Genomic DNA, 23731 nt, shown 5'->3' with positions numbered 1-23731 from the left:
ATCACTACAAGTTCTCAGAAGTTTATTTATAAAAATAATGTCATTTAATGTTTTAGTCACATTATACAAAATATACGTATAGTATGTTTAAACAAATATATTATTGTTAAGTATTATACAAAAAAGAATATTATTAAATAATACTGCCTATAATAAAATATTACTTTTTAAAAGGACTGCTTTCAGCTTCAACAATAAGAGGCTTCCAATAACACAAAAGATAATATCTACTACTGCTAATTCTAAATGGTTAAACGTATTAACAATATTCACAATAACAATAAAAAATGTAAAACTAACTTGTATTATAAATAATATTTATTGATATATAAAACCAACACCTTGAAAAATAAAATATTTTACATTTAAAAAGAGTTCGTCATATTTTGATTATAAAATCTTCTAAATTGTATGTCAATTGTTGCATCACTAACGTTGACATCTTTAGTTAAATTTTTAAAAGCTTGCTCATTGCGTTGGAAGTCCTCATTTTTCAAGTTTTCAAGGATTTGTTTATATTGTGAATCTAGTATTCTTAATGAGAATTCATCCAAACACGCTATAGGCTTCCCTAGTAATTTTCTTCTAAGAGTTTCCTTACCAGAGCTGCTTTTCACCGGTCGTTGCTCCTGATTGAAATATTTTTCTAGTCGATTGTCAATTTGTTTGTCTGAAACCTTATTTCCACTGTCAGATTTTGGTTTGATATCTAAGTGCCATTTGCCACTCCCCACCCTTAAGGGTTTCTTGATATACACCTCGGGTATCTTCAGTTTTCCAATGTTCTTTGGTTCAATTATTATTTCACTCTGCTTCTCTTGAGAGTCATCTGAATTTTCTACAGAAACAAAAATATTTGGTAAGCTCATTTTTACCACATCTTGGTCTCTTTGTTTCATCTCTTCTTCTTTAATATCCACACAACTTGTTACGAACGTTTTAAAATTTTGCGACTGTCCGACTCTCTCCGCCAATTTACCTGAATTATTTATGCCTGAATCCAGATCATGTATTGTGGACAAGTAGGGAACACTTGTTGAAAGTGAATCTGTCTTGTTTAACTTCCTTTTATTCCTTTTTTCATTATTAGCAAATAGACCAGTCTCTTCATCAACCTCATTGGCTAAATAAGGAGTACTTGCAGAAATCATTTCTGGTATCTTGAAATTTATAGTTTCTTCATCATATTTGTCAACATTCATTTCACTACTTTTGTTACTTGGCTGGGAAATACTCCTTTCAACAGAACGTTGAAAATTTTTATTCTGAGAAGAGTTCAATCCAGTTTCTTTTTTATTACTGCCTGCTAAATGAGGAGTACTAGCAGAAACTGTCTTTGAAACATTAATTCCTTTAGTTTGTTTTGTTTTCTCCCCCATATCAATCATATTATATGTGTTTGAAGACTTGTCGGATGAAATATCATTCATATGGCTTTGTTTGCCTCCCATTTTACTCTCAACTCTATTCAAATTAGGTGTACTGCTAGAAAAAGCTGGTGGTAATTTAAGTTTGTTTACACTTAATTTGGGAGTCGGTTTTTTTTCTATGAGTTGGTTCTTGCTTCCGAGAAAATCTTCCGACAACTTTAATTTATGGATGCTTCTCCTTTTCCAATCTGAATTATTTTCAGTATTCCATGTACATGTTTGAATGTTTACGGTGTCAGGAATTGTTTTGCTGTCTGAAAACATTCTATACGTTTTATTACGTATCATAAAAAAATCAATTACTTACGTTCATCAGTAACTGGAGTGTCGACTGTAGAAGTAGTAACGTTGTCGTCTTCTGAAATTATTAATAAATGAATAAAATTACATTAATATATATTATACTTGCCTTCGCTCATTTCGCTATCTGAATCATCTTCACTACTGCTTTCTTCGCTGCTGGTGGATAAATTATCTACATCTTCTTCACTATCTTCTCCAGATGCTGCATCATTTTTACTGTTATTTTTGCTCATTTGTCCTAAAACTTGAATTAGATTTTCACATTTCTTATAAATGGTTGATTTCCTTTGTTTGTTCGATTGACTAATTGCTTCAATGTTGTTGCAGGCGTTAGAAATTTTATCGATTTTATTATGTAATAAATTTGTGTCTTTTATAGTGCCCTTGCGAGTTTCTGCTTCCAATTTGTTCATTTCTCCTTCTAAAGTTGAGAGTTCATCTACAGATATTTAAATAATTATTATACATTTTTATTTTTCATTCATTTACTTACTTTCAGATTTTGACTCTTCGATGGAAGTGCACACTTCTTTACAAGATTTAATTAATAACTGCTTCTTTACTTTGTCGGCATCTTCTACCACGCAAATTTTATCCAGTTTAGACATAATTAAATTTATTTTATCTTCAGCTTCCTCTAATGAAAGCTTGTTTAAACCGTTAATTATTTTTTTTATAGATTTTATGTCATTTTCAATTGTTTGTAATTCTTTTTCTAAAAATATGTATTTAAAAAAAACAACTTAAACATACGCCTTAAATTAAAATTTACTACTAACAACAATATTTCCCAGTCATTTCGCTGATAATTAGCAGATTCAGTATTAGAAAGTAAACAAAATTACAACGAATAAATAATTCAATTATTTACCTTTACATTCTTTTCGCATTTGTTGGTAGATTGACTCCAATGTTGTTTGCAGACCGTCACAAGATTTTATATGGTAAGTCTTCATTAAAGGTTTCAACGTCGCATGACCTTCAATTTGTTCTCGTAATTCTCTAATTTCCAATTCCAAATCCAGATAATCTTGATCTACATTATTACTTTTTGCAAGATTTAAAATTTTTAATTCCAAAAGAGAAATTTGCTCTTGCATGTTGAAAAAAACAAGGAACAACAATAAAAACACAGAACAATAAAAATTAAATATTGTGGTACGAACGCAATTACAATGAATAATCGTTGTTTAATTGATATCAGTCGAAAAGTTTAATCTTATCATATCAAGCTTATCATGTACTAAAATAATGCAATCTAAATTGTCTTTGGCAAATATTATTAATTTATAATTTTTGTTTCTTTCCACACATGCAATTCATATACTTTCTTGTGACGGTTTTTTCAAAATTACATGTAGGAAAATAAATAAAATATATAAATAATAAAATTTATTAATAATCAATATAACAATTTAAGTATTATTTCATTCAACCTCTTTGTCAAGATCGGGGGTGCTTTTGCTGAACCCTATATTCCTTGACAAATATTTTCCCTTGATGTTCTGTTGTGCCCTCCACAAGCTCATATTTGATTCAGTATATGCAAAATCTTGAGACTGACTCTCATAAATATTTTTAAGTTTCCACACTGACGGTCTTTCATTTGCGTTATTATCTGTTCTTGGTTCAGTTTGAAAGATTTTTTCACCCTTTTGAGTAGGTTCAACTGTTGCTCCCGGTAGCTTTGCATTTAGTTCATTCAATAGACGTTGAACCGAGTCAATTAACTTTTTGCTGCGTGCATTTTTGAATTTGGTCAGTTTTGTTAAAAAGTGATACAATGTGTTCGCGAACCATTTTTGCTCTTCTTTACTATAAGTAGTGTAGTTTGTTAGTTGCACGTCCAAAGATTCTATTGCTTCCTCTATCTTATCTAAATCCTTATCTGTTGACATAGACAATTGTTGTGAGGGTTTTTCGGGAAATTTATCGACAAGATTCTTAAGCAGTTCATTAATTTTCTGAATACCCTGATCATATTCTTCTTCAGTTAGTCCTTCTATGGTGCTTAATTCCATGAGCATGTTCATTAAGGTCGTCTGCAGACGTTGATGGCGTGCCTTCTCGTACACCTGGTAGTCTCCAACTTCCTTTATAATATTTTGAAGATTTCTTGCTAATCTAGATTTTTGTTGCACAATTAATGGTTTAGAAGTTTGTGCATCTGATACATTGAGAGTCGCTGCTCGAGTATTGCTATTATTTGGTAATCGTTGATTCAAATATTTAAATAAATTCTGGACTCTGTTGCTCAAGCTTTGTTTTTTCTCAATACTTTCTTTATCTGAAATCTGGACAAGTTTTGAAAGCAAAGTAAAAAGAACTGTTTGGAATTCCTGGTGATCCTCTTTGACATATGAAACATATTTATTCAGATGATGTTCAACTTCATTAATTTGGTTTTCTAGGATATCAACATCCAGTTCAATTTTTTTTGGTAGTTTTTTGGCTATATTATCCAAGGATGATCTTCTAGTTTTCACAACTTCTGTGGCTTGCGCCAAATTGTTATAATAACTGACCATGTCCTGGACTTTAAATTGAATTGGAAAATCTGCGGCCTGTAATACCAAATTGATGATTCAGTAGTTTAATAATATAAAAAGGCAGGATAAAAATACTCACCATTTTGCAGTAATATGCCAGTAGTTTGTACGTGTAAATATATCAGTACAAATGGCTAATGTCAGATTATCTCTGATGGCACTTCGATTTGATAAGGTTTTATCATTGTTTGTTGAATAAAAATAAATTCCTTAACTATGAGTTAATTTAAATCATATTTAAATTTACGAAAATTAAGAAATTGATATTATTAGTATTTTCAGAAATAAGTTATCTACACTTAAATGTCTATTAAAAAATAACGGTATAAAATATAAAATTATGTTATCACATAATTCTTATATATAATAACATTTATGTATCTACCATATCTATCAAATGGTTTTCGTGGAAATACAAATATTGCACTTTTTGATATGAAATCAAATTATTTTCCAGGTATTTAAACAATAAAACCAAATATATTTAATAAAATATATTTATTTGCAAGAATAACATAATAGGATATTGATTATATTAAAATATTAAAATTAAACTACGTAAATAAAATACTATTAGACGTTTTTTCAACATTTTCTTACGCGTTATCTTCTTCATCGTCTACACATACAACCGGTATATCATCATATTCAACTTTTGTACATGGTTCTTCCTCTTTATTGTTGTTTTGATTTTCTTCATTTTTCATTATTTCACCATCTTCAAGAAATTCATCGAATTTTTTTTCACCTATATTCAGTTCTTGAAGGTCACCCTCAGTTACTTCATTTACATTTTTCATTTTATTTTTTAACTGTTCTATGTTATATTCTGCTTTATTTTCCTCAACATATTTCTTGTCTTCCATGTCTTCTACAACTTCATTTATATTACCTTCTATGACTTTATCTTGTTCGTTTTTATCAAAATTCTCACTATTATTTTCATTAGAATCATCTCCAACGAATTCATTAGATTTTTCTACACTTATATCGACTTTATGAGGATCATCATCAACAATTTCATCTGTTGTTCTCTTCTCATTTATATCACAATCCTCTTCATTTTCATAGTTGTTTTCTTGTAGTTCCGGTGATTCCAGTATTTCACTATTATTATTATCATCAATATTTGAATGAACTATTTCAATTTCTTCTTCTTCAGGCTTTAATAATTCATCAGAATTTATAATATTCAAGTACTCTTGAACTTCCAGAAGTAAGGCAGTTTTCTCCTTCACTTGCCTTTTAAATTCCAATTTAATATTGATGTTTTCCAGTTTCCTCGTTAGTTCTTTTAGAGAGTTAACTAAATTAACATCAGTCCCACATGCATTATTAGTTTTTATTTCATCGCGTATATCTAACAATTTGTCCTTGATTTCTGATAATGCTTTTTTAATTCTGGATTTTTCTTTTTTTTCTTCTTTGTCCGCTATTTCCATTGATCTTTTGTTTTCTTCAATTAATTGTTTTTCTTTTTTCTTAAGTAATTCAAATTCGTCTTTATATTCTTCTGTTTCAGCTACACCAATAGTATTTTCTTTTTTAACATTTCCAGTTGACATTTCATTTTCATCTTCCTGTATTATTTGATGCTTATTTTCTAGTTCTAGTGCCTCAAATTGTTCGTCATTAATATTATCATTTTGCAAATCCTCATCTTCCACTTCATTTTCTTCCTCGATAGTTCCCATAGTTTCTCCTCGATTTATGATATCCAAATATTCTTGAATTTCAGAAAGCATTGCTTTTTTCTCTTTTAGTTGTTTTTTAAAAGTGAGTTGAATATCGACGGCTTCTAACTTCTTTGCCAGGTCGCTTAGATCAACTACAATATTGGTAACTGGTTTGCTGAAGTCCTTCAATTTTATTTCGTCACGAATTGTTGCTAGTTTATCTTTTATTTCTGCTAATGATTTTTTTATTTTAGACTTTTCTTTCTTTTTCTTCTTATCTAATTCTTCTTTAGATTTACTTTTATCCACATTGTTTACTTTTTCTTTTTGTTTAAGTAATTCCACTTTTATTTTATCCTCAATTATTAAATTAACATTGTTTTTATTAACAGTATTATTTTCTTTTGAAACTTCTTCTTGCGGTTTTTGTTCTTGCTGTTCCAAATTTTTCTTCAATGACTTTTTGGTAATTCCAGTTCGTTCTCTTTCTTCTTTAAGATTTTGTAAAATGGATTTGTATTTATTTACTAGTTCAAAAACAGTTCGCTGACCTTCAATTTCTTCAACGGGTTCTTCATTCGTCAATGGAGTTGAATTATAAATTCGATCTTCTTGAGCCCTCATAAGATTGTATGTCGGCTTTGCTTGACCTGTGTTTTTGATAAGATTTTGCCTAACATGCTGTTCGAATTGTTTTTCTTTATAAGATGTGATTTTATTATCGTAAGCTCTTAAAAGACGATTTACTTCCTTTTCGTACTTTTTTCCTTTGCTGTCCGAAATAATAGATAATTTTTCTAATATTTGTTGTAAATTTGATTTTGTGTTTTGATAATTTTGGTCCGTTTCATCACCATTGAATTTTTCCAATTGTTCTGATAATTTGGATAAGTCACTTTTAATTTCAGCGAAAAGAGGATCATTCTCCTCATTTTCTTCAGTTGTAACATCTAAAATAAATTAAATGTATTGTCCATTATCAGATATGAAATAACTACTACTTACAGATAGGAACAAGTTCTTTTTGAACTGGTTCAGTTTTCTGCTTTAGGCTAATTTTTGCGGTTGATCCTCTACCGGGCAGTTTCAGGTTTAGTACATTGTTGATTCGTTCTAATTTACCCACCAGCTCTCCCGTTTCAAAGTTGGTTATTGGAATTGATTTCATCAGATCAACCAACACATTGATAATTTTCTCGTATGCACTTTTATCGTAGACGAAGTTTCGTAAATCCTGTTCCAGCTGTGCGAGTGCTAAGTTCAAGTTGGTAATAGAATTCTGATTTGCCAGGGGCAAATTAGAGATGTAGGCCAAATCTTCTTCTAGTTTATCCATCTGTACAAATTTAAAATAATTGACAACAAATAATAAGTAATTAATTATCTTTTCCAGTGAAGAAATGATAAATAACTGACAGATTAAATAAAAATTTAACTTTTAGATATTAATGGAGGTTCCTTTAAGGGTAACGTTGAAGATTCAACATTATAGATAAACTAAAATACTTTTAATTAATAACAACACAAGTAAAAATATATTTGTAGTTGTATAAATAATTTATTTTAAAACGTACCTGTATTATTTGTGAAACAGTTTACAGTAACAGAATCTAGTTATATGGTTATCTCCAGATAAAAAAATACATCAGATATCAAATTGGGAGTGACTTATTATTAAGTGTGATAATTTAAATGTAAATTTTCCTTGATAATACGTATCAATATAATATAATATAAATTTTAAGCACTTATTAAAATATTTATAAAACGACCCTTCTCTACATATAAGTTTAACTTAATTTTTTATGTCTAGTATTTAAAAATTAAATAAATATTACTAAATATTTTATTAAAACTAAACATATTTATTTTGTAACTTAAATACTTGTACATGATGCAATTGTAGTCGCAATTTATTGCCTTTACAGCTTGAAAGTGCATTTTAAGTCGCATTTTTTTTTTAAATGTCTTATTGACTTGGAGGATATAAGATATAAGACACATGTTTATAAAAAATGTTTCATTTTGATTCAAAAATACGCTCTTAAAATAGATACATCGAATTTTGAACCAACTTGTATAATTTTTCTTATTTCATTCAATATAAATTTTAGTAATATACTTCCAGGTATATTTACGTATATAGTGCCCAGCTATTTGAATGTATATTTTTCTGAGAGTATTAAATATTTTATTTATTCATTTTAGATTCGAAACCCACTACAGGAAGTATTTTGTTAAAATTATTTATATATAATGCAGTAATTTATTGTTAAAACTTGTGGTTGTATATTTTTAATTAAATCAATCAGATTATTCAGTTATTACACTACATTCAAATATAAATTTGAAAAAGAGTAAATTACTTTTTCTGTTTCTTCTTATAGCCACCTACTAAAATTTCTCCGTAGCTGAGAACAAAGATATCTAGTAGAGCCATCTATTAGTGTTGGGTATAAGCTTATAAACGTAGATGCCTATAACGTAGTAATAGAGGTGTGCCACTGTCAATCGTTGCGTCGCACTGTGCTTTTGTCGGCCATCTTAACAGTGAGCTTGTATAGTGTTGTGATATACCGCAGTTTATAAATTTAATTTCTGCTTGTACATGCAAGCGTGTTATCTGTGATCTAAACTTTAAGTAGCTCAATCCCAAAATGGGTCGTAAAAAGAAGAAGCTGTCGAAACCTTGGTGCTGGTATCCTTTTTACAATCGTGACACAGTTTCAGTGTTGGCGTCCATACGCTCGTAACATTCGATCCGGTTATTTATAGCATTTGTTTTTCCTTAACTTTTAATTCAGGTACTGCAATAGGGAATTCGAGGACGAGAAAATCCTGATACAGCATCAGAAAGCCAAGCATTTCAAATGTCACATCTGTCACAAAAAACTTTACACTGGCCCTGGATTATCTATACATTGTATGCAGGTCCACAAAGAGACTATAGACAAAGTTCCAAACTCCATGCCGAACCGTTCAAATATCGAGATAGAAATATATGGGATGGAAGGTAAATATCTATTTTTGTGTGGGGTTAAAGTCAATGTTTATGTTGCTATAACTGGTATGTTGATGTCAAGTCTTGTTTTCTTCAAGAACCATCAAGTTTCAAATTATGTTTCCATGTAAAACTACTTGTTTGTTTACTTTGGAAATTGTTGTTATGTGAAAGAATAGTAGAATGTACCAACCGTTTAAAATTAAATAATTATACTATTATACTGTATACCATTGTTTTGCACAGTATACTAATAAAATATAATGTGCATATTCAAATCAAATTTAAATATATGAATAAGTTCTATTGTGATAATATAAGATTATAAATACTGGCATTAATTCACAATTTGTTGTAATGTAAATATTTGTGTTATTAGTGTGTCAAGTATGTTAATTTTTATCACTTTCATATATGTAGACTTTTCCTATGTGAAAATATTGATATGCCATAATTTAGACAAAAATTTTGAACAATGTTTAAGAATTTTTATTTTTTATGGAAAAAAAACCTGATAGAATTTAGTGTATAAAAAATATATAAATGAATCAAATAATGGATAACAATATACATAGCATTCATAAATAATTTTTAATAAATAAATAGTTGAGACAGTTACTTTATTTTTATTTTCAATTAATATGTCTTACAAGCGTTAAATTTCTGAAAACATTTAATTTTCGAGACGAAACTGTGTTGATACGTTCAACGAAGGTTTCGAAACGTTACCAAAATTCCATGTCGAACCGTTTGAAAATAGAGCCCGAAATATATGGAATGGAAGAAGGTAAACAGCCAGCGTATCTATTTTTAAGTCTCGATGCGTGTGCGATGGTTTTGTGTATATGTAACCGCCGTACGATTTTAAAATTAGTATCCGCGCGCCGATTAACGCCACTCGCCCATTTGCCCCGTCACTCCGTTATGTTTTTCTTTCAAGGCATACCGCCGAACGATCTGAAGGAGCACGAGCGCCAGAAACAGGGCACCAGGGGCAACGATTCCGGCTCCGATGACGACGAACCGTCCCAGAAGAAGGTCAAGCAGGAGGGTCTGTTGGGCAATGCGCCGGGCGTGATGCAGGGCATGCCGGGTATGATGCAAGGTATGATGCCACCGCCCGGCATGCCACCCGGCATCCCCATGGGGCATATGATGCCGATGGGGCCACACTTCGCCATGCATCCCGGGTAAGTCTATCGAGATCTGTTTGGTTTGGCAGCGGCGGCCTGCTTTAAATAGACCGTGTGCGTAATTGTGGGCTGCGTTTTGCAATCCTCAAGGTCGAAGTGTGTGTGTGTGTATGTGTGTGAACTAATATACATTTTGTGAATAAACGTTTAGTAGTAGAAAAGTGTCAAGGTTATCTTTATCCAGTTTAGTTTTTAATGCGTATTGTGCATTAACTGATTTGAATCTTTGAACATTTGAAAAGTTTTAAAATAATACCGAAAATAATCATAATTTTTTTATTAGCATGCAAATGATGGGTGCACCACCGCATATGATGATGCAAAGTCAAGCCGGACCGCCTAAACCTCTCTTCCCCAGCGTCATACCTACCTCATCGCCTGGAGCACCAGTCGTCGGAGCGGATTTCAAGCCCATATCGTCAGGTGCAACGATAAGTGCGCCGCCGACGACGAACACGCCCGGTGGAAGTGCAAGCGGTTCGACGGGCGGCGATCCCAAAGTGGCTACGATCGCAACTGCGGGCGGCGCCAGCAAGATCATCCATCCGGCCGAAGACATATCCCTCGAGGAAATCAGAGCCAGGCACCCGAAATACGCCCGCTCGATGGCCAACAAACAGCACCATGACGAGAGCGGCTCAAGTTCGAGTTCGGCGGCTTCAGATGTAACTTGCTTTTTAAAATATCAATATTTATTTTGAACAATTGACGATTAATTTTTTTAGCTGGCGATAGCGGTGACGGCGGCACAACAAGCAGCTGCCCAACAGGCGAAACAAGCGGAGGCGGCGGCTGCCATGAACCAGGCGGCGATGATGCAGCGGTTTCCGGTACGGGTGAGCGGGCCGCCGCTCACCATGCTGCCGGGCGGTCCGCCGGTGATGGCGCCCATGCTGCCCAGGCCGCCGACTCTGATAGGAGGTCATCTGATGCGTCCGCCTCACATCGGCATGCCACCAGGTACGTGAAACGACGACGCGGCGATGGTGACGCCAAAGGGCGGTCGCGTCGCGATATCTGTTTCTCGGGTGTATTGATTTCTATGGGGGGTACAAGGGGCACGCGCACGGACTGTGGACGGACTGGTGACCGAGTGTCGGGTTTTTTTTTGTTATTATTTTTATCATTACTATAGTGGACTATGTTTAGAGACTGGTTTTTGTCAAGGAGGCACAAATTTCGCATCTGTAGTGTTATTCATTATTAATATAATTACGATTTTATAAACGAGAAACAGTTGCAAAATAGTATATTTGATATTGATGAGTGGTTTTTGTCTCCTTTGAATTATCATTAATTAGTTCAAAAATACAAAATGAACCATTATAATTATTACTTCTTTGACTCAGTATTACATATCGTTTTTTATATCTCTTAGCTCAACTGTGTTAACTTTGTTAAGTATTTTTATAAGTACTAACAAAATAAATCAATTTCCAACTAGTGAACTGAATCATTCCTCAACATGTTCCCAAATAACGGATGACGGATGAATGCGAGAGATACTCAATAAATCCATTTTACTAAATCGAATTGATTCATTCATTGTCCCTCGTCGCATTTCTCGTATTCATTCAGGAATTAACGTGCCACAACAAATTCTCGACGGGTGTTTTTTATTATTATTATTATTTTTGCTGTTTACTGCTGAATCGAAAATTATTCTGACATAGTGTTGTGTGTTTTCGGAAGATGAGACAAGATGGGGTGGCTCGTCTAGTACCAAGGTACTTCTAATCACGCACTATGTGTTGGCATGCCTGCATAAATGTCACAATGCTTAGTTTGCCCAGTGGTTTTACGAACATTGTCGTTTCTCACTAGACTGGCCATCACTGTTTCGTGTGTTTTCCTGGCATTTGAACGTGCTTTCAATATTTAATGTAATTCGGCCACGAATTTTGACGTCCGGTCTAGTAATTGTTTAAGGTCTCTGATTATATATGGATTTAATGCATTCCAATTTACCATTTGACAGTATTTACATTATTATATATCGTGTTATCTACTTTTTTATATCACTAATCATTTACCAGAAGAAATCTATGACGCCGTTCGGGTATTGCCGTTTCGTAAAGCGCTCTACGTCCCAAATAAGATACATCTACACTGTAAGTTTTCCTGTTATGTTTTTTAAACTGTTCACGATTGATAAATAACTCCAATAAAACTTACATTATAGATCAACCGTAATCCTTAGTGGAGTTAGATCGGTAAAATTCTTCTACTAGTTGTCTATATATATTTTTTGTTTATTTTTTACTGAATCCGATCCAGGACACTTCTTTGTAATGTGTGGTTTTGTAGTTTATTTTTAATTAGCTGTGTGTCTATATTCATTTGCTAGGCTTACATAATACGTACGTAATCTTTTATTTTAATGAGAATTCTTGTGTTTGTCGAGAAAGGTAAGTAATTCCATGTTAGAACTGTATTGAAACTCGGCGGTCCGAGGACGGGAAGTGCGCCCCAAAAAAAAATCCCCCTTTAAAAAAAATTGGTTCGAGCAAGATTGAAAGGATTGCGCGGTTCCCGTCCGAACGGCCGGCCCTAGATGAACGATCATGCAAGTCTTGTTTTACCGAGGCGGACGTGTCGCGTACGGCAATACCCGAAGGACGCGGACGAACCCGCCCACCGCACAATGGGCACGCGAATCCGGGGTTCGGTGGCCAAAGGCCAAAAAATATTACTATATAAATTACTTCAGATGTAACTAGATATGTCAATTAAGGAGTAGTTTCCACATATATTTCTGGAATTTAATTTGTATTCGAATTGTTGTTTGACCAGGATGACGTCTCAAAATTGATAAATATACAGAATTAATTTATATAAACTAAATCATTAAAACTAAACGATAATTTGTTTTTTATAGTACAATTTGTTAATATATTTAACAACTTTACACATTACAATTGTAGGTAATACAGACTTTCGTGCGCTATTATTATATTATTTTTTAATAAACACAAAATACAATATTTCCATTGGAAATACAAATTTTGTTATAGTAAATTTTTATGAAAAAATTGTTTTCTAGGGTAGTAATAATAATAATACAATTACTAGATGTATAGAACACATCAGCCCAACTGATCCTGCAATATTTATTTGTCCAAAAATATCAACGAAACTTATTTTCTTAAGTGACATATCCAATTACATATGAAAAATTTCGATCTTTATTTTTGAGTTTCGGTCACCGAAACGGGTCCGCAGACCCATCGTGCACCGATGCAATGACATCGCTAATTCTCTTCTGTTTTTTTTCTGTCACCAGGTATGATAGGGATGCCGCCGGGGATGGTGTACGGGGCGCCGATGTTTCCCGCCGGTCCGATGTTGATGCAGCCCAGGTTCAGATGATCACCGGTCTATCTGGTCTACCATCCGCAAGTCTAAACTAACGTTTAACCATACACAACACACGTTTTTTTATGAGATAAACCGAACAGTCCGCGTTCGACCGTCCCAACATACGGATGGAGTTTGCACAGTCGTTTTTTTAACATAAGTATATAATCTAAACGATTTTTGACGATTTGGAGGGACTGTGTGAGTTTCACCCGTCGTATATTCGGTCAATTAATAACATGTGCGTACGTCAATTCGGTTGGTTTCGTTATTTTGAAAATAGTTAAGTAATAACTAAAGTGGGTAGAATGTAGATCTCAACACGGAAGCATGCCTTTTGATTGCTCTGTCCGTTAATATATAATTTTTATTTTGTCTGATGCATTTTTTATTTGACAGGTTTATCGAATATTGTACCGTATCTATATTAACCCGCCCACAAAGTGGTATGTACGTCTTTTTACTTGCAATTCGCTACTTGTAATCCACGTTGTTGATAAGGTTGGTGCCCCTGTCTAATTGAGCACGATTATTAACGATTTTTTTGGCGCTGTGTTTTTGGACTTTGCCATTTTCTGGTAGATTTCTGTTTGATTTTCTCAAATCAAATTACTATTGAAAATATATTTAATTTATAAGAGGTATTTTATTTATTTGCTGTTAATGAAAGACAGAAATCCTCAGAATTAATGGCAACAGGTTTGTACAAATTATAATTACCTTACAAATATTTAAATTTAAATATTATATGAATTTCTTAAAGGTAAGCAGACTAAGTTGATTCATTGTTTTGTTGTACATAAACAGTCGATTGATTAGATTGTTTAACTTATTTATTCAAAGATAATATGTGTAATGTTAAAAATTGTACGCGAAAATGGCTCCGTCTATGTATATATTCAAAAAAGGTAGGTCCTTTAGTGGTTCACCGACACGTTTTAGCTAATCAATTAAAGAATTAGTTGCATCTAATGTTTTCAACCAAAAAATTATTTTATCAAGAGCTACCGTTGTTTTGACTAAAAAGGTACGGAGAACACATTTTTTATTTTATAAACTGGTGTATGGTGTAAATTGGACGAATTTTCATATTGGCACCAGAAACGACCACTTTGCCGTTAACGATATCCGCGACAAGAAAGTCGGTCAGCTTCTGACACGTGCAGGTATGAGAATTTCACAATACTTATCTGAGGGAATTTGTAGATGGCAGGCGATGCCAAGTCACAGCCGAGGCTGTTGGATTGACGCAACCCCCTGTTTTGATCACGCCGTGATTTTCACATTTTCCTTCTTCAAACCATCAATCCACAGTCTTGTTCGTTATCAATGATCGCGGTTTGATCACGAAACAGGTGATGTACTGGTCACAGCAATAAAAAAGCAGTTGATTAAACTTTCCGATGCTGTTGGGTCGTTGATCCCCTGCCGATAATCTAGGCTTGACAGGCGATTGTCGGATTTTGACGACAATCACAGGGTTATACCTGTTGGTCCTGGTTCGAAATAAACTGTTCTAAACGATTGTTTTTAGGTTTAGTTTTCAGCAGATTTAGAACAGTTTGATTGGCAGGATCCCTGTGCTATTGCTCTTATTGTATAACTCTATGTTCATAGTAGTTCTTTAATATACATGTATCGTATTATTTGTTTTTATAAATAAAAAAATTATTTCGATTTACCCTTGTTTTATTACATTTTATTTTAGTTTTGTAACTACAATTTTAAATAAGATATTTCTTTTATATCAAAACTAATCTTATTCAATATTAAATATATAATCTTATATAAGTCTTAATATTTAATGGCAAATACTCCAAATAAACAGTAAGAGAAATCGCTGTTATGGTTATTAGACTGTATCTCGTATTATAGTGGTTTTTCATTGTACGTGTATACAGTTAATACACTATATTTTTAGTTTTATTTCTTGCAATGTTTAAATAAGTAATTAAAACTATTTATTATTTTTTTTTCTTCATGTTCCCCTAAAACATTGTATATTAAGGGCATTTAAAGATATATGTCATAAAATTTTACAAAAAATATTTCATTCGTGGTTGTTTAATGACATTTTAATATAATTTATTTAACACTTAGTATTTTTCCCTAAAATATATATAAATCTTAAAATATTTTTTGTATATATCGTTTGTTGTGTTGTTTTCAGAAGTCATTATTATATTTAAAGTTCGATGAATGTCACCAGTGTATATTCAGTAAGACTACAAACTGTATCTCGTATTATGCGAGTTTTCATTGCACGTGTATACAGTTGATGCATTACATTATCTTTTTAATATTATTTATTTTGATTTTAAATAATAAGGAACAATTTAATACACATAGACCATATTGTTTTTAAATTAGAATAAATAACTTAAAAAAGTAATTAATTAATTTTATTACGAAAGATAAAACATAAAATGAATATAAAAATAATATTTTAATCTAAATGTTTGTGACTTATTAATTTTCTTCGTCATATGTATATCATAGATTGTTGATGTTATTTGTTTGTTGTTTTTAAATTTATTTCCTCCTAATCCATTAATCCTATTTTCTACAATGATTAAATATTATTATGTACACTTGAATGAGTTTAACTTCATTATTATTATCATCTGTTTACAAATTCTTGTTAAATAGAGTTACTAAAATAAATAATATAGATTATTACTAAAACTAGTTATATTATAAAATAACTTATTAAATTTGTGATGTCAATTATTACAATTAAAACTTAAAACGTATTAAATAAGTGTTCATAAATCGACTGTTAAACGTCATCATGTTCAGAAACGGGAATTTTGAAAACGGAACACCAATGCTTGTAAACGTATCTACATTAAAATTGTTAGAAAGCTTTTGTCAATGAAGATGAGAAAATCGGATATGTTGATAAGCATGTAAGTCGGTCATTAGTGAACATGTATATTTAGTGAAACAGTATACAACTTATTATCAAATTATTGCAGCTTGAATCATCAGCTAAGTATTTTAAAAATTATTAACCTTCAAGAAAAGTGTATAAGGTAAGTAAACATGTTAATTATACCTAATGTTTAATTTACTTGATACCTACTATGGCGGTATAAATATATATTAATTAATTAATCTACATCTCGCTAGTATTTCCTTTTCTAACCTGGTTGTCTAACTTTTATAATTATGAAAATTGAAGAATAATCTTTAATATCATCATATCATGGTCCCATAATCAATTACATGCCCATTTTTGAACTCGACTTGTTCAAATTTTCATTTTTAGTGATCTTTGAATTTATGAAATAAAATATCAAATATCCTAATTTACAAATAAAAATTGTCCAAGCCGAACCTATAACGAAGGGGAAGGGAATTGATTTTTGCAGTAACATATTTCTTCCGCGAAATGATTAAATTTCAGTTATGAATATTTTTTTCGTGCTTATTGGGTTATTTCCAAATTTCAAGTTAAAAGAACACCCTGGATACGTAAAATCAAGTTTTCACTTTTTTATGTTATATGTCTATGATAGTCCCTACCTTATACCACCAACAGTATTCCTTGTATTTAATGTGAAACTGACATGATAAATTAATTTTAAACAGAATGAGCATTAAAATCATTGCTTAACCAGCATTGTCATCTTTGTAACTCTGCAAAACTACAGCACTTATCCATTTTGAGTGTTCTTTTGGAACTCAGATATTGGTTTACAAATTTCACATTTTCATAAGGTATTTCGAATACGCTGAACACAAAAATTATTATTTTTTCATTTGGTCAAGTCACTAAGGAAATAGTAGGTAAATCGATAACAAATTTTACATTTTTATAATTAGTTTAATAAATTTTACAAGTCGTAAGATGAGATGAGAAATAAAATATTGAGATGAAAAGAAAGAAAAACGGAATATTTAAATTTACTGGCATATTTCTGCATGCTTCATCTATTTGAATTGTATAAAATGTTTGAGAGAAAATTAATCTTAATTGTTTTATTGGAATCCAAATTAAATAATTTGGTATAATGGTTTTAGAAATTCTAATTGTTCTATGTTTCAACTAATTCTCATCAATTGTAAATTAGGATTAATGAAAATTAACTGAATATTTCAGTTTGTTCGTAATTTTGACACAATCGGGAAATTTTATTATCGAAATGTTGGCATTTTAAAATATAAAGTCATTGAAAATAGTTAAAAAATTTTATTCGTCTCGATCGGTCTTGCCATTTATCATATTCTAGACAGAGCAATAAGTAAAATGATAAAAAGAAATTCACCGTTATCTAGGTGAATTGCACAAATTAATATGATTTTTAAATTCACTTCACATGAATTAAGCTAATATATAAAAATATTATTAGTGGGGTCCGTTTCTAATTTTTGAAGCTATACGAATGTATTTGCCATACCAAATTTATTTAAAATAGTTTATTTTATACAGAAAATATTTATTTGTTATTACAATATAGAATGTTAATCAGTTATTGTTTATTCTTAGCTATATATTACTTTTGGTCCCACAACAGATTTATTATGTTCACAATATTGAATATACTTTTTCCAACAAATATCTGTTTGTAGAATATTTCCATTTCCAATGACTATTAAAAGTGCTTTGGCTCTGGTTATGGCTACATTGAATCTCTAAAATTCCCAAATATTAGTTCACAAATATTTTAATTTATAACCATTACCAACCTTTGGATTTCTTATAAATCCTAAATTAAACTTTCTGTCGAACTCGTCAAATTCAGTGCTGGATCTAACTGTCGTAATAATGATTATTAACCTTTCCTTTCCTTGGAAATTATCAACACTGCCTACTTCTAGTTTGGGCCACTTTTCTTTAGTTTTATTTCTAATTTTCTCGACCTAAAATATTATTTATATTAATAAATTTAGATATTACAACTATAATAATTATTAACTTGTTTCCTATAAGGAGTAATAATCCCTATATCGTCTTGCGTAATTTGCTTTCCTGACACCTTGGCATTTAGAAGCAGGTCCAAGTATTTCAGAAGTTGGTCAACTTCCTTTGAATTATAAAAGCTGAAAAACGTCGTTAATAAATTCACATACACTAATAAAACAAATTTACCTGGGCGAGTCTTTGTCTCGTGCCTCTTGTCCTTGAATGTTGTGAAAAATAGCTGGAAATCCTGCTTTTGGTAAGTGTTCCCATTTAAGAAACATATTTGCGAAGTTGTCTTCCACGGCTTTTAGTTTACTATTATAAAATAGCTCATTGGAAATTGATAAAATGGCGTTGTTAGATCTATAGTTTTCTTCCAACAAAGTGATGTACCTTTCATCATAACCATTATCAGATGGGTGATAAATTTCGCAGAATCCAGTCAATCTTTCAAGCATTGATGTGCCTGAAATTAAATTTATTCTATGGCAATATTTATTTCAATATTACACTTGATCACTTACCAAAACCACATTTATTTGCAAAACTACTGTGAACTCTTGGCCCCAATTGTCTTGGATCTCCAGCTAATATGAATTTGCCTCTGACTTGGCCTTTATTTTCATCATTAGTTAACAGTCCAGCCAATGTAGTTAGTGTTTCACTTTCATTTAAGTATCCAGCCTCATCTACCACAACATACTTAAAATGATCAGATTTTATTGCACCACTGTACAATCTGAAAATAACTCGCATATAAATTTTTACCATTCCATTTATTTTGTTCAGTTTTTTACTTGGAAGCGTTAATGGCAGTAGTAAACAAAATTCTTTTCTTCATCATATCTTCAATAGAAGGAGTATAATATGCCCCATCTTTGCAGTTGATTATTCCATCTATTTTAGATCCAGACGCTGATTTTACGTACGAAAATGCAACAAATCTCATCATTTGTGAATTTGGTAGATCCATTAATCTGGAAGCTATCTCATCCACCGCAGAGTTGGACGGTCCACATACCAAAATGTTAGAATCTTTCTCAATACGATGTATCTAAAATCGACTATTAAATAAAAAAATATTATTTTTGTTGAATTAAATACCTGTTTAATGACTTCAACCAAAGTAGAAGTTTTACCAGTGCCTGGAGGTCCAAATATGATGTATGGTGCAGAATTATTCGAATTGTTTAGTATGTTTGTCACCGCGACTCTTTGTTTCTCGTTTAAACGAGTATTGAAGAAATTTGGTTGTCTGGAAAATATTGATAATTCTCAGTTTCTTCTAAGGAATAAAAGGACTTACATATTTGTTACTGTATCCGTTCTTTTTTGAGGGAAAAAATAATTTTTAACATTGTGTTTTTGAACAAGATCCACAGCACGATGCTGCACTTTAATTGGCAATCTGGAAAAACCAAATTCAATGAAGAATTGTAGGCCCTTTATAGCTGCAGGACGAATACTACAAAATAAATTAATTACAATATACGATATAACTTATAAATCATATGACTACCTAGGATCAAACCCAAGAATAACAGATGCTTGTTCTACCTTATGAACTATTCCCTGATACTTTACTCTACTGGTTTCGCTTTCTCGAACATACACGGAATCGCCTCTGACTAAAGATGGTCTTGCTTCTGCTAATCCCGGCACCTGGAGTCTGTAGAACTCTGGCTTATAATTAAAGTTTTCCAATGTACCTCTAGTGTTGAAAATTTGAATATCTTTTCTCATTTGATTTTCCTCTGTGTATAACAAAAAATGTAAAAACTTCTCGTAATTTTCCAGTTCCAAATAAGATTCATCAACAAACGAAATCGGACTGAAATCAAACAACATTATGCGTTTCTGATAGACTTGAATACTGTTTTACTTACTACTGTGGATGGCTTTGTTTACTTTTTTGATATGTAAATTTAGATTTCTCTAAAAGAGCGTTTAAGATTGTTTCACTGTTCTTTGGAAGTTTATATAAATCAAGTTTATTTACAATTACAAACGGGCTGTTAGTTCTAAAATATACGTAATATAATAATAAATTTGTCACGTCATGTTTATTTTAAAACTTACTCTGGTAGTGGAATACCTCTTATAATAATATTTCCATCATCATCTACTTTTTCCTTTTTTGGTTTTTCATATTGATCATACTTAGATCTTTCACAATTTATGTTCTAAAAATCGATTACATTAATTAAAAGTTTACTTATTAAATCTTAAGTTACTCACCACTGACTTATAAACATGTTCGCATGTTCCATTGTCTCCCGTCACATTAATAACAAAACCATATGTTACCTTCCCACTTTCGATTAAGCTACCCAAAAGAGTCATATCAATGAAATCCTTGTTTCCCAGAACCAACGGCAGTTTACTTTCAACTCTTAATTTAACAACTTTTTTATAAGGATTTAAAGAAAAAATGGCCAGAACTTTGCAAGGAGAATTACTCTGAATGTTTAACCGCAACTTAACTTGAAAAGGCTTGTTGACCGTACACTTAAACGACTCAAATGGTATACCTGGTCTTTTAGCTTCAGTCATTAAGAATTTTGGAGAATCTTGAATGTCACCCCTACAAATATAATTTTGTTATAAAAATATTTAATAAGCTTTTAAGTAAGTGAGTAACTTACGATAAATACTTTAACCGCAAGCGATGGCTGACATCGGAAATATGCCTCTCATAATCTTGAATGTTCAATTTTTTATTGCATATACCACAATAGTTTTTTGATACATATCTTGTAATCAAGTGTGCAGCATTCCATATACCTAAAAATACATTAATTTAATATTGATTATTGGTTTTTAGATTTTATGAAATACCTGGATTTGCATAGTCAAAATCAGCCAATATTTGTCTAGTAAAAATAATATATTTCTTATTATACCTCCATACATATCTTCGATAGCACATTTGTAACAAAAATTTATCAAAATCTTTTGCATTGGTCGATGTTTGGCCTAACCAGCTATTATAATATTGCAAAGCTTCGGCTTTTTCAATTCTGTACCGGGGTAACACAGCCTTTGTGAACACGTAATTCAAATAGTTCACTAAATGTGACGTGTCCATCTTCATCCAAAAACTGTAAACATATATCACTATTTAGTTAGTGTTGAAATGAAATGCGTTGCTTTGAAACGATATGGGCATCAATTTCCTTAAATAAATAAATCACTCATGATATTTATCATAATTAAAATAAAATATTAACATACATATTTGAATTTCAAGTTTAACAATAACATATTTTTAATTAGGTATTGAAGTAACCTAATAATAAAAAATTGGTGCTAAACACAAATAATTTAATTAATTACCTATATATTACAATCTAAGTATATATAATTTTTTTATATATTCATTCAATTTCAAATGCCAAATAAAATATCCGAAATAATTAAAATTACTTTGAACGGATGCACGCATCCTTGAAAAAAGATAACCGTGAATCATAGAAAATAGTATATTAATACATAGTAAAGGTAGTTGCATAAATGCACAATCTTGTTACTATGTTTAAACTAATTATTAAAACGAGATATTATTTTAAAATATAATAAAATAAAAATCTAAGAGGATGAGCGATTGGTACGAACATGTAACAATGTTATTTAAAAAGCAATCGAAGATATTTTTAGATAATGGTCTACTTACAATGATACGCAAATTATAAACCACTACAACACCGCTTCACTTTGTACTGAGTTGCTTTCACTACTACAACGCTATCTATCTAATGTTGGGAATCACAACTGTCGACATTTAGATAAGCCGGTGAATCACCGGTGTATGTAAACTGGTTATAAAAATTTCCTAATTGACTATGTTTCGTATTGATTCTGAGAAACCTTCAATTATTTTGTTATTTTATCTTTCAGAATTTTTTAATAAATTTTCGGAATTTAGGAAAAACAAAAAATTATATATGATAGATTAGCGACTGTTAAACTGTCGTTTTAGTTCGATTAAAACACATTCACAATAATACGCTTTATTACGACAAACATACATTAACCCTCGACATCTAAAGCTTAACTGTCTGGTTCTTTCTTAAAAACTGCCCCTATTATCAAATATATACAAATCCTTCAGATTTGTTTACAAAACAAAATAGTCTAAATAGATGTAAGCCCGTCACATCGGTCCATCGGTGAAGATGATGACGTAAGCTAACATATATTATATAATCATCGCTAATATTTGTTAACGTAAAGTGTTGTAATTAGAGTTGTCCGGGGTAAAATATTTAGTAGTAAGTAAGTATTACGACGGACACGAACCGATGTAACCTTTACTTGCTCTTCTTTTATATACTACTCAATTGTTTATAATATTGGTGTCGTACCGTACTTATGATATTCGGAATATAGTGGACTAGAGTGAATTTATAAATCACCCTTCGGAACGAGTTAACATATTTGTTTCATTTTCGATTGAACTCTCGAGATGTTAATTGTGCACCGATACCATAAATTGATTATTTTACTTTGATCCAAATTCATAAATTAATAGGATCTGTTGCGAAGTTTAATTCTATTTATTATCCAAACTGTTATTAAAACTTTCATAATATCATCATTCAACATTTGAAATTAATATATGAAATTAAAAATAACAAAATAACTTCAATTAAATTAGGAGAGTGTATTATTCTAACGAACAAAATTGGGTCAATTGGTTTGATAAAATTTTTTTGATTACTTTAGATATACGAAATTCGAATACATTGCTTATTTAATTGGAAAGCAAAATATTCGATTCTGAAAATCATCTGATTCTCCGAATACTATTCGAATGACTGTTGTATTCTATTAGTTTCTTCACTAGTTTTAATATAAATTTTGTTGGCAATAATAAAAAATTAGATAATGCTAAGTCTATTATATTAACAAAAACAGTATATAAATTAATAAATTAAAAACTTGAAAACAATCGTTGAACAGTGTTATTAATATGATATATTGATAACACATGTTAACATGTATTATATTAAATATTAAAAAAAGTCATTTAGATTTGTGATTCACGATTTATTTGAATAAATAATGTAATGTCGCTTTCAACTTAAACAAAAACGAATAAATTTTTAAGTCTTTATTTTTAATCTTTTACCATCTGGTGTGCAAATTTTCAATCCCAAATCGATAAAAATCAATTGGTTTATGAGTGAAATATCTCGACATCGCATGACATCCAAATTTTCAATTTTTTTTACCACTAAGAAAATGTAGGAATCAGAATAAATGGAAATCCAAGGATGAGTATAGTGGATGAACCAGTACCTCCCATTCCAA

At 31.1% G+C, this 23731-nt stretch overlaps 5 protein-coding genes across 5 annotated transcripts; 1 reads left to right on the top strand and 4 right to left on the bottom strand.

The window, feature by feature from the left end:
• Window positions 1–91: 91 nt before the first annotated feature.
• On the bottom strand, window positions 92–2860 carry LOC126266433 (uncharacterized). Its single transcript, XM_049970338.1, has 5 exons — window positions 2605–2860; window positions 2227–2448; window positions 1840–2172; window positions 1738–1788; window positions 92–1684 (listed from the first exon to the last, which is right to left on the bottom strand). Exons 1-5 carry the CDS (start codon window positions 2831–2833, stop codon window positions 366–368), a joined length of 2154 nt encoding a protein of 717 aa, XP_049826295.1. The 5' UTR covers window positions 2834–2860; the 3' UTR covers window positions 92–365.
• A 248-nt stretch (window positions 2861–3108) lies between these two features.
• LOC126266477 (uncharacterized) lies at window positions 3109–4489 on the bottom strand. The gene is made up of 2 exons (XM_049970540.1): window positions 4362–4489; window positions 3109–4297 (listed from the first exon to the last, which is right to left on the bottom strand). The coding sequence occupies exons 1-2, from the start codon at window positions 4362–4364 to the stop codon at window positions 3161–3163; spliced, it is 1140 nt and encodes a 379-aa protein (XP_049826497.1). The 5' UTR covers window positions 4365–4489; the 3' UTR covers window positions 3109–3160.
• A 389-nt stretch (window positions 4490–4878) lies between these two features.
• Window positions 4879–7294, bottom strand: LOC126266567 (glutamic acid-rich protein-like). Its single transcript, XM_049970817.1, has 2 exons — window positions 6964–7294; window positions 4879–6908 (listed from the first exon to the last, which is right to left on the bottom strand). Exons 1-2 carry the CDS (start codon window positions 7292–7294, stop codon window positions 4879–4881), a joined length of 2361 nt encoding a protein of 786 aa, XP_049826774.1.
• A 1193-nt stretch (window positions 7295–8487) lies between these two features.
• On the top strand, window positions 8488–15186 carry LOC109598065 (BUB3-interacting and GLEBS motif-containing protein ZNF207). The gene is made up of 6 exons (XM_049965694.1): window positions 8488–8656; window positions 8763–8971; window positions 9900–10149; window positions 10436–10817; window positions 10878–11112; window positions 13436–15186. The coding sequence occupies exons 1-6, from the start codon at window positions 8616–8618 to the stop codon at window positions 13519–13521; spliced, it is 1203 nt and encodes a 400-aa protein (XP_049821651.1). The 5' UTR covers window positions 8488–8615; the 3' UTR covers window positions 13522–15186.
• A 2716-nt stretch (window positions 15187–17902) lies between these two features.
• Window positions 17903–22131, bottom strand: LOC109598048 (putative helicase mov-10-B.1). Its single transcript, XM_020013858.2, has 15 exons — window positions 22092–22131; window positions 21257–21519; window positions 21064–21202; window positions 20657–21002; window positions 20498–20601; window positions 20305–20439; window positions 19938–20249; window positions 19725–19883; window positions 19523–19673; window positions 19216–19472; window positions 18943–19157; window positions 18605–18884; window positions 18432–18555; window positions 18202–18375; window positions 17903–18147 (listed from the first exon to the last, which is right to left on the bottom strand). The coding sequence occupies exons 2-15, from the start codon at window positions 21510–21512 to the stop codon at window positions 17998–18000; spliced, it is 2802 nt and encodes a 933-aa protein (XP_019869417.2). The 5' UTR covers window positions 21513–21519; window positions 22092–22131; the 3' UTR covers window positions 17903–17997.
• Window positions 22132–23731: the final 1600 nt, after the last annotated feature.

Source organism: Aethina tumida, chromosome 1 (assembly GCF_024364675.1).
Source record: "Aethina tumida isolate Nest 87 chromosome 1, icAetTumi1.1, whole genome shotgun sequence".
Taxonomy (NCBI): Eukaryota; Metazoa; Arthropoda; class Insecta; order Coleoptera; family Nitidulidae; genus Aethina; species Aethina tumida.
This window is presented reverse-complemented; position numbering and strand designations above follow the sequence as displayed.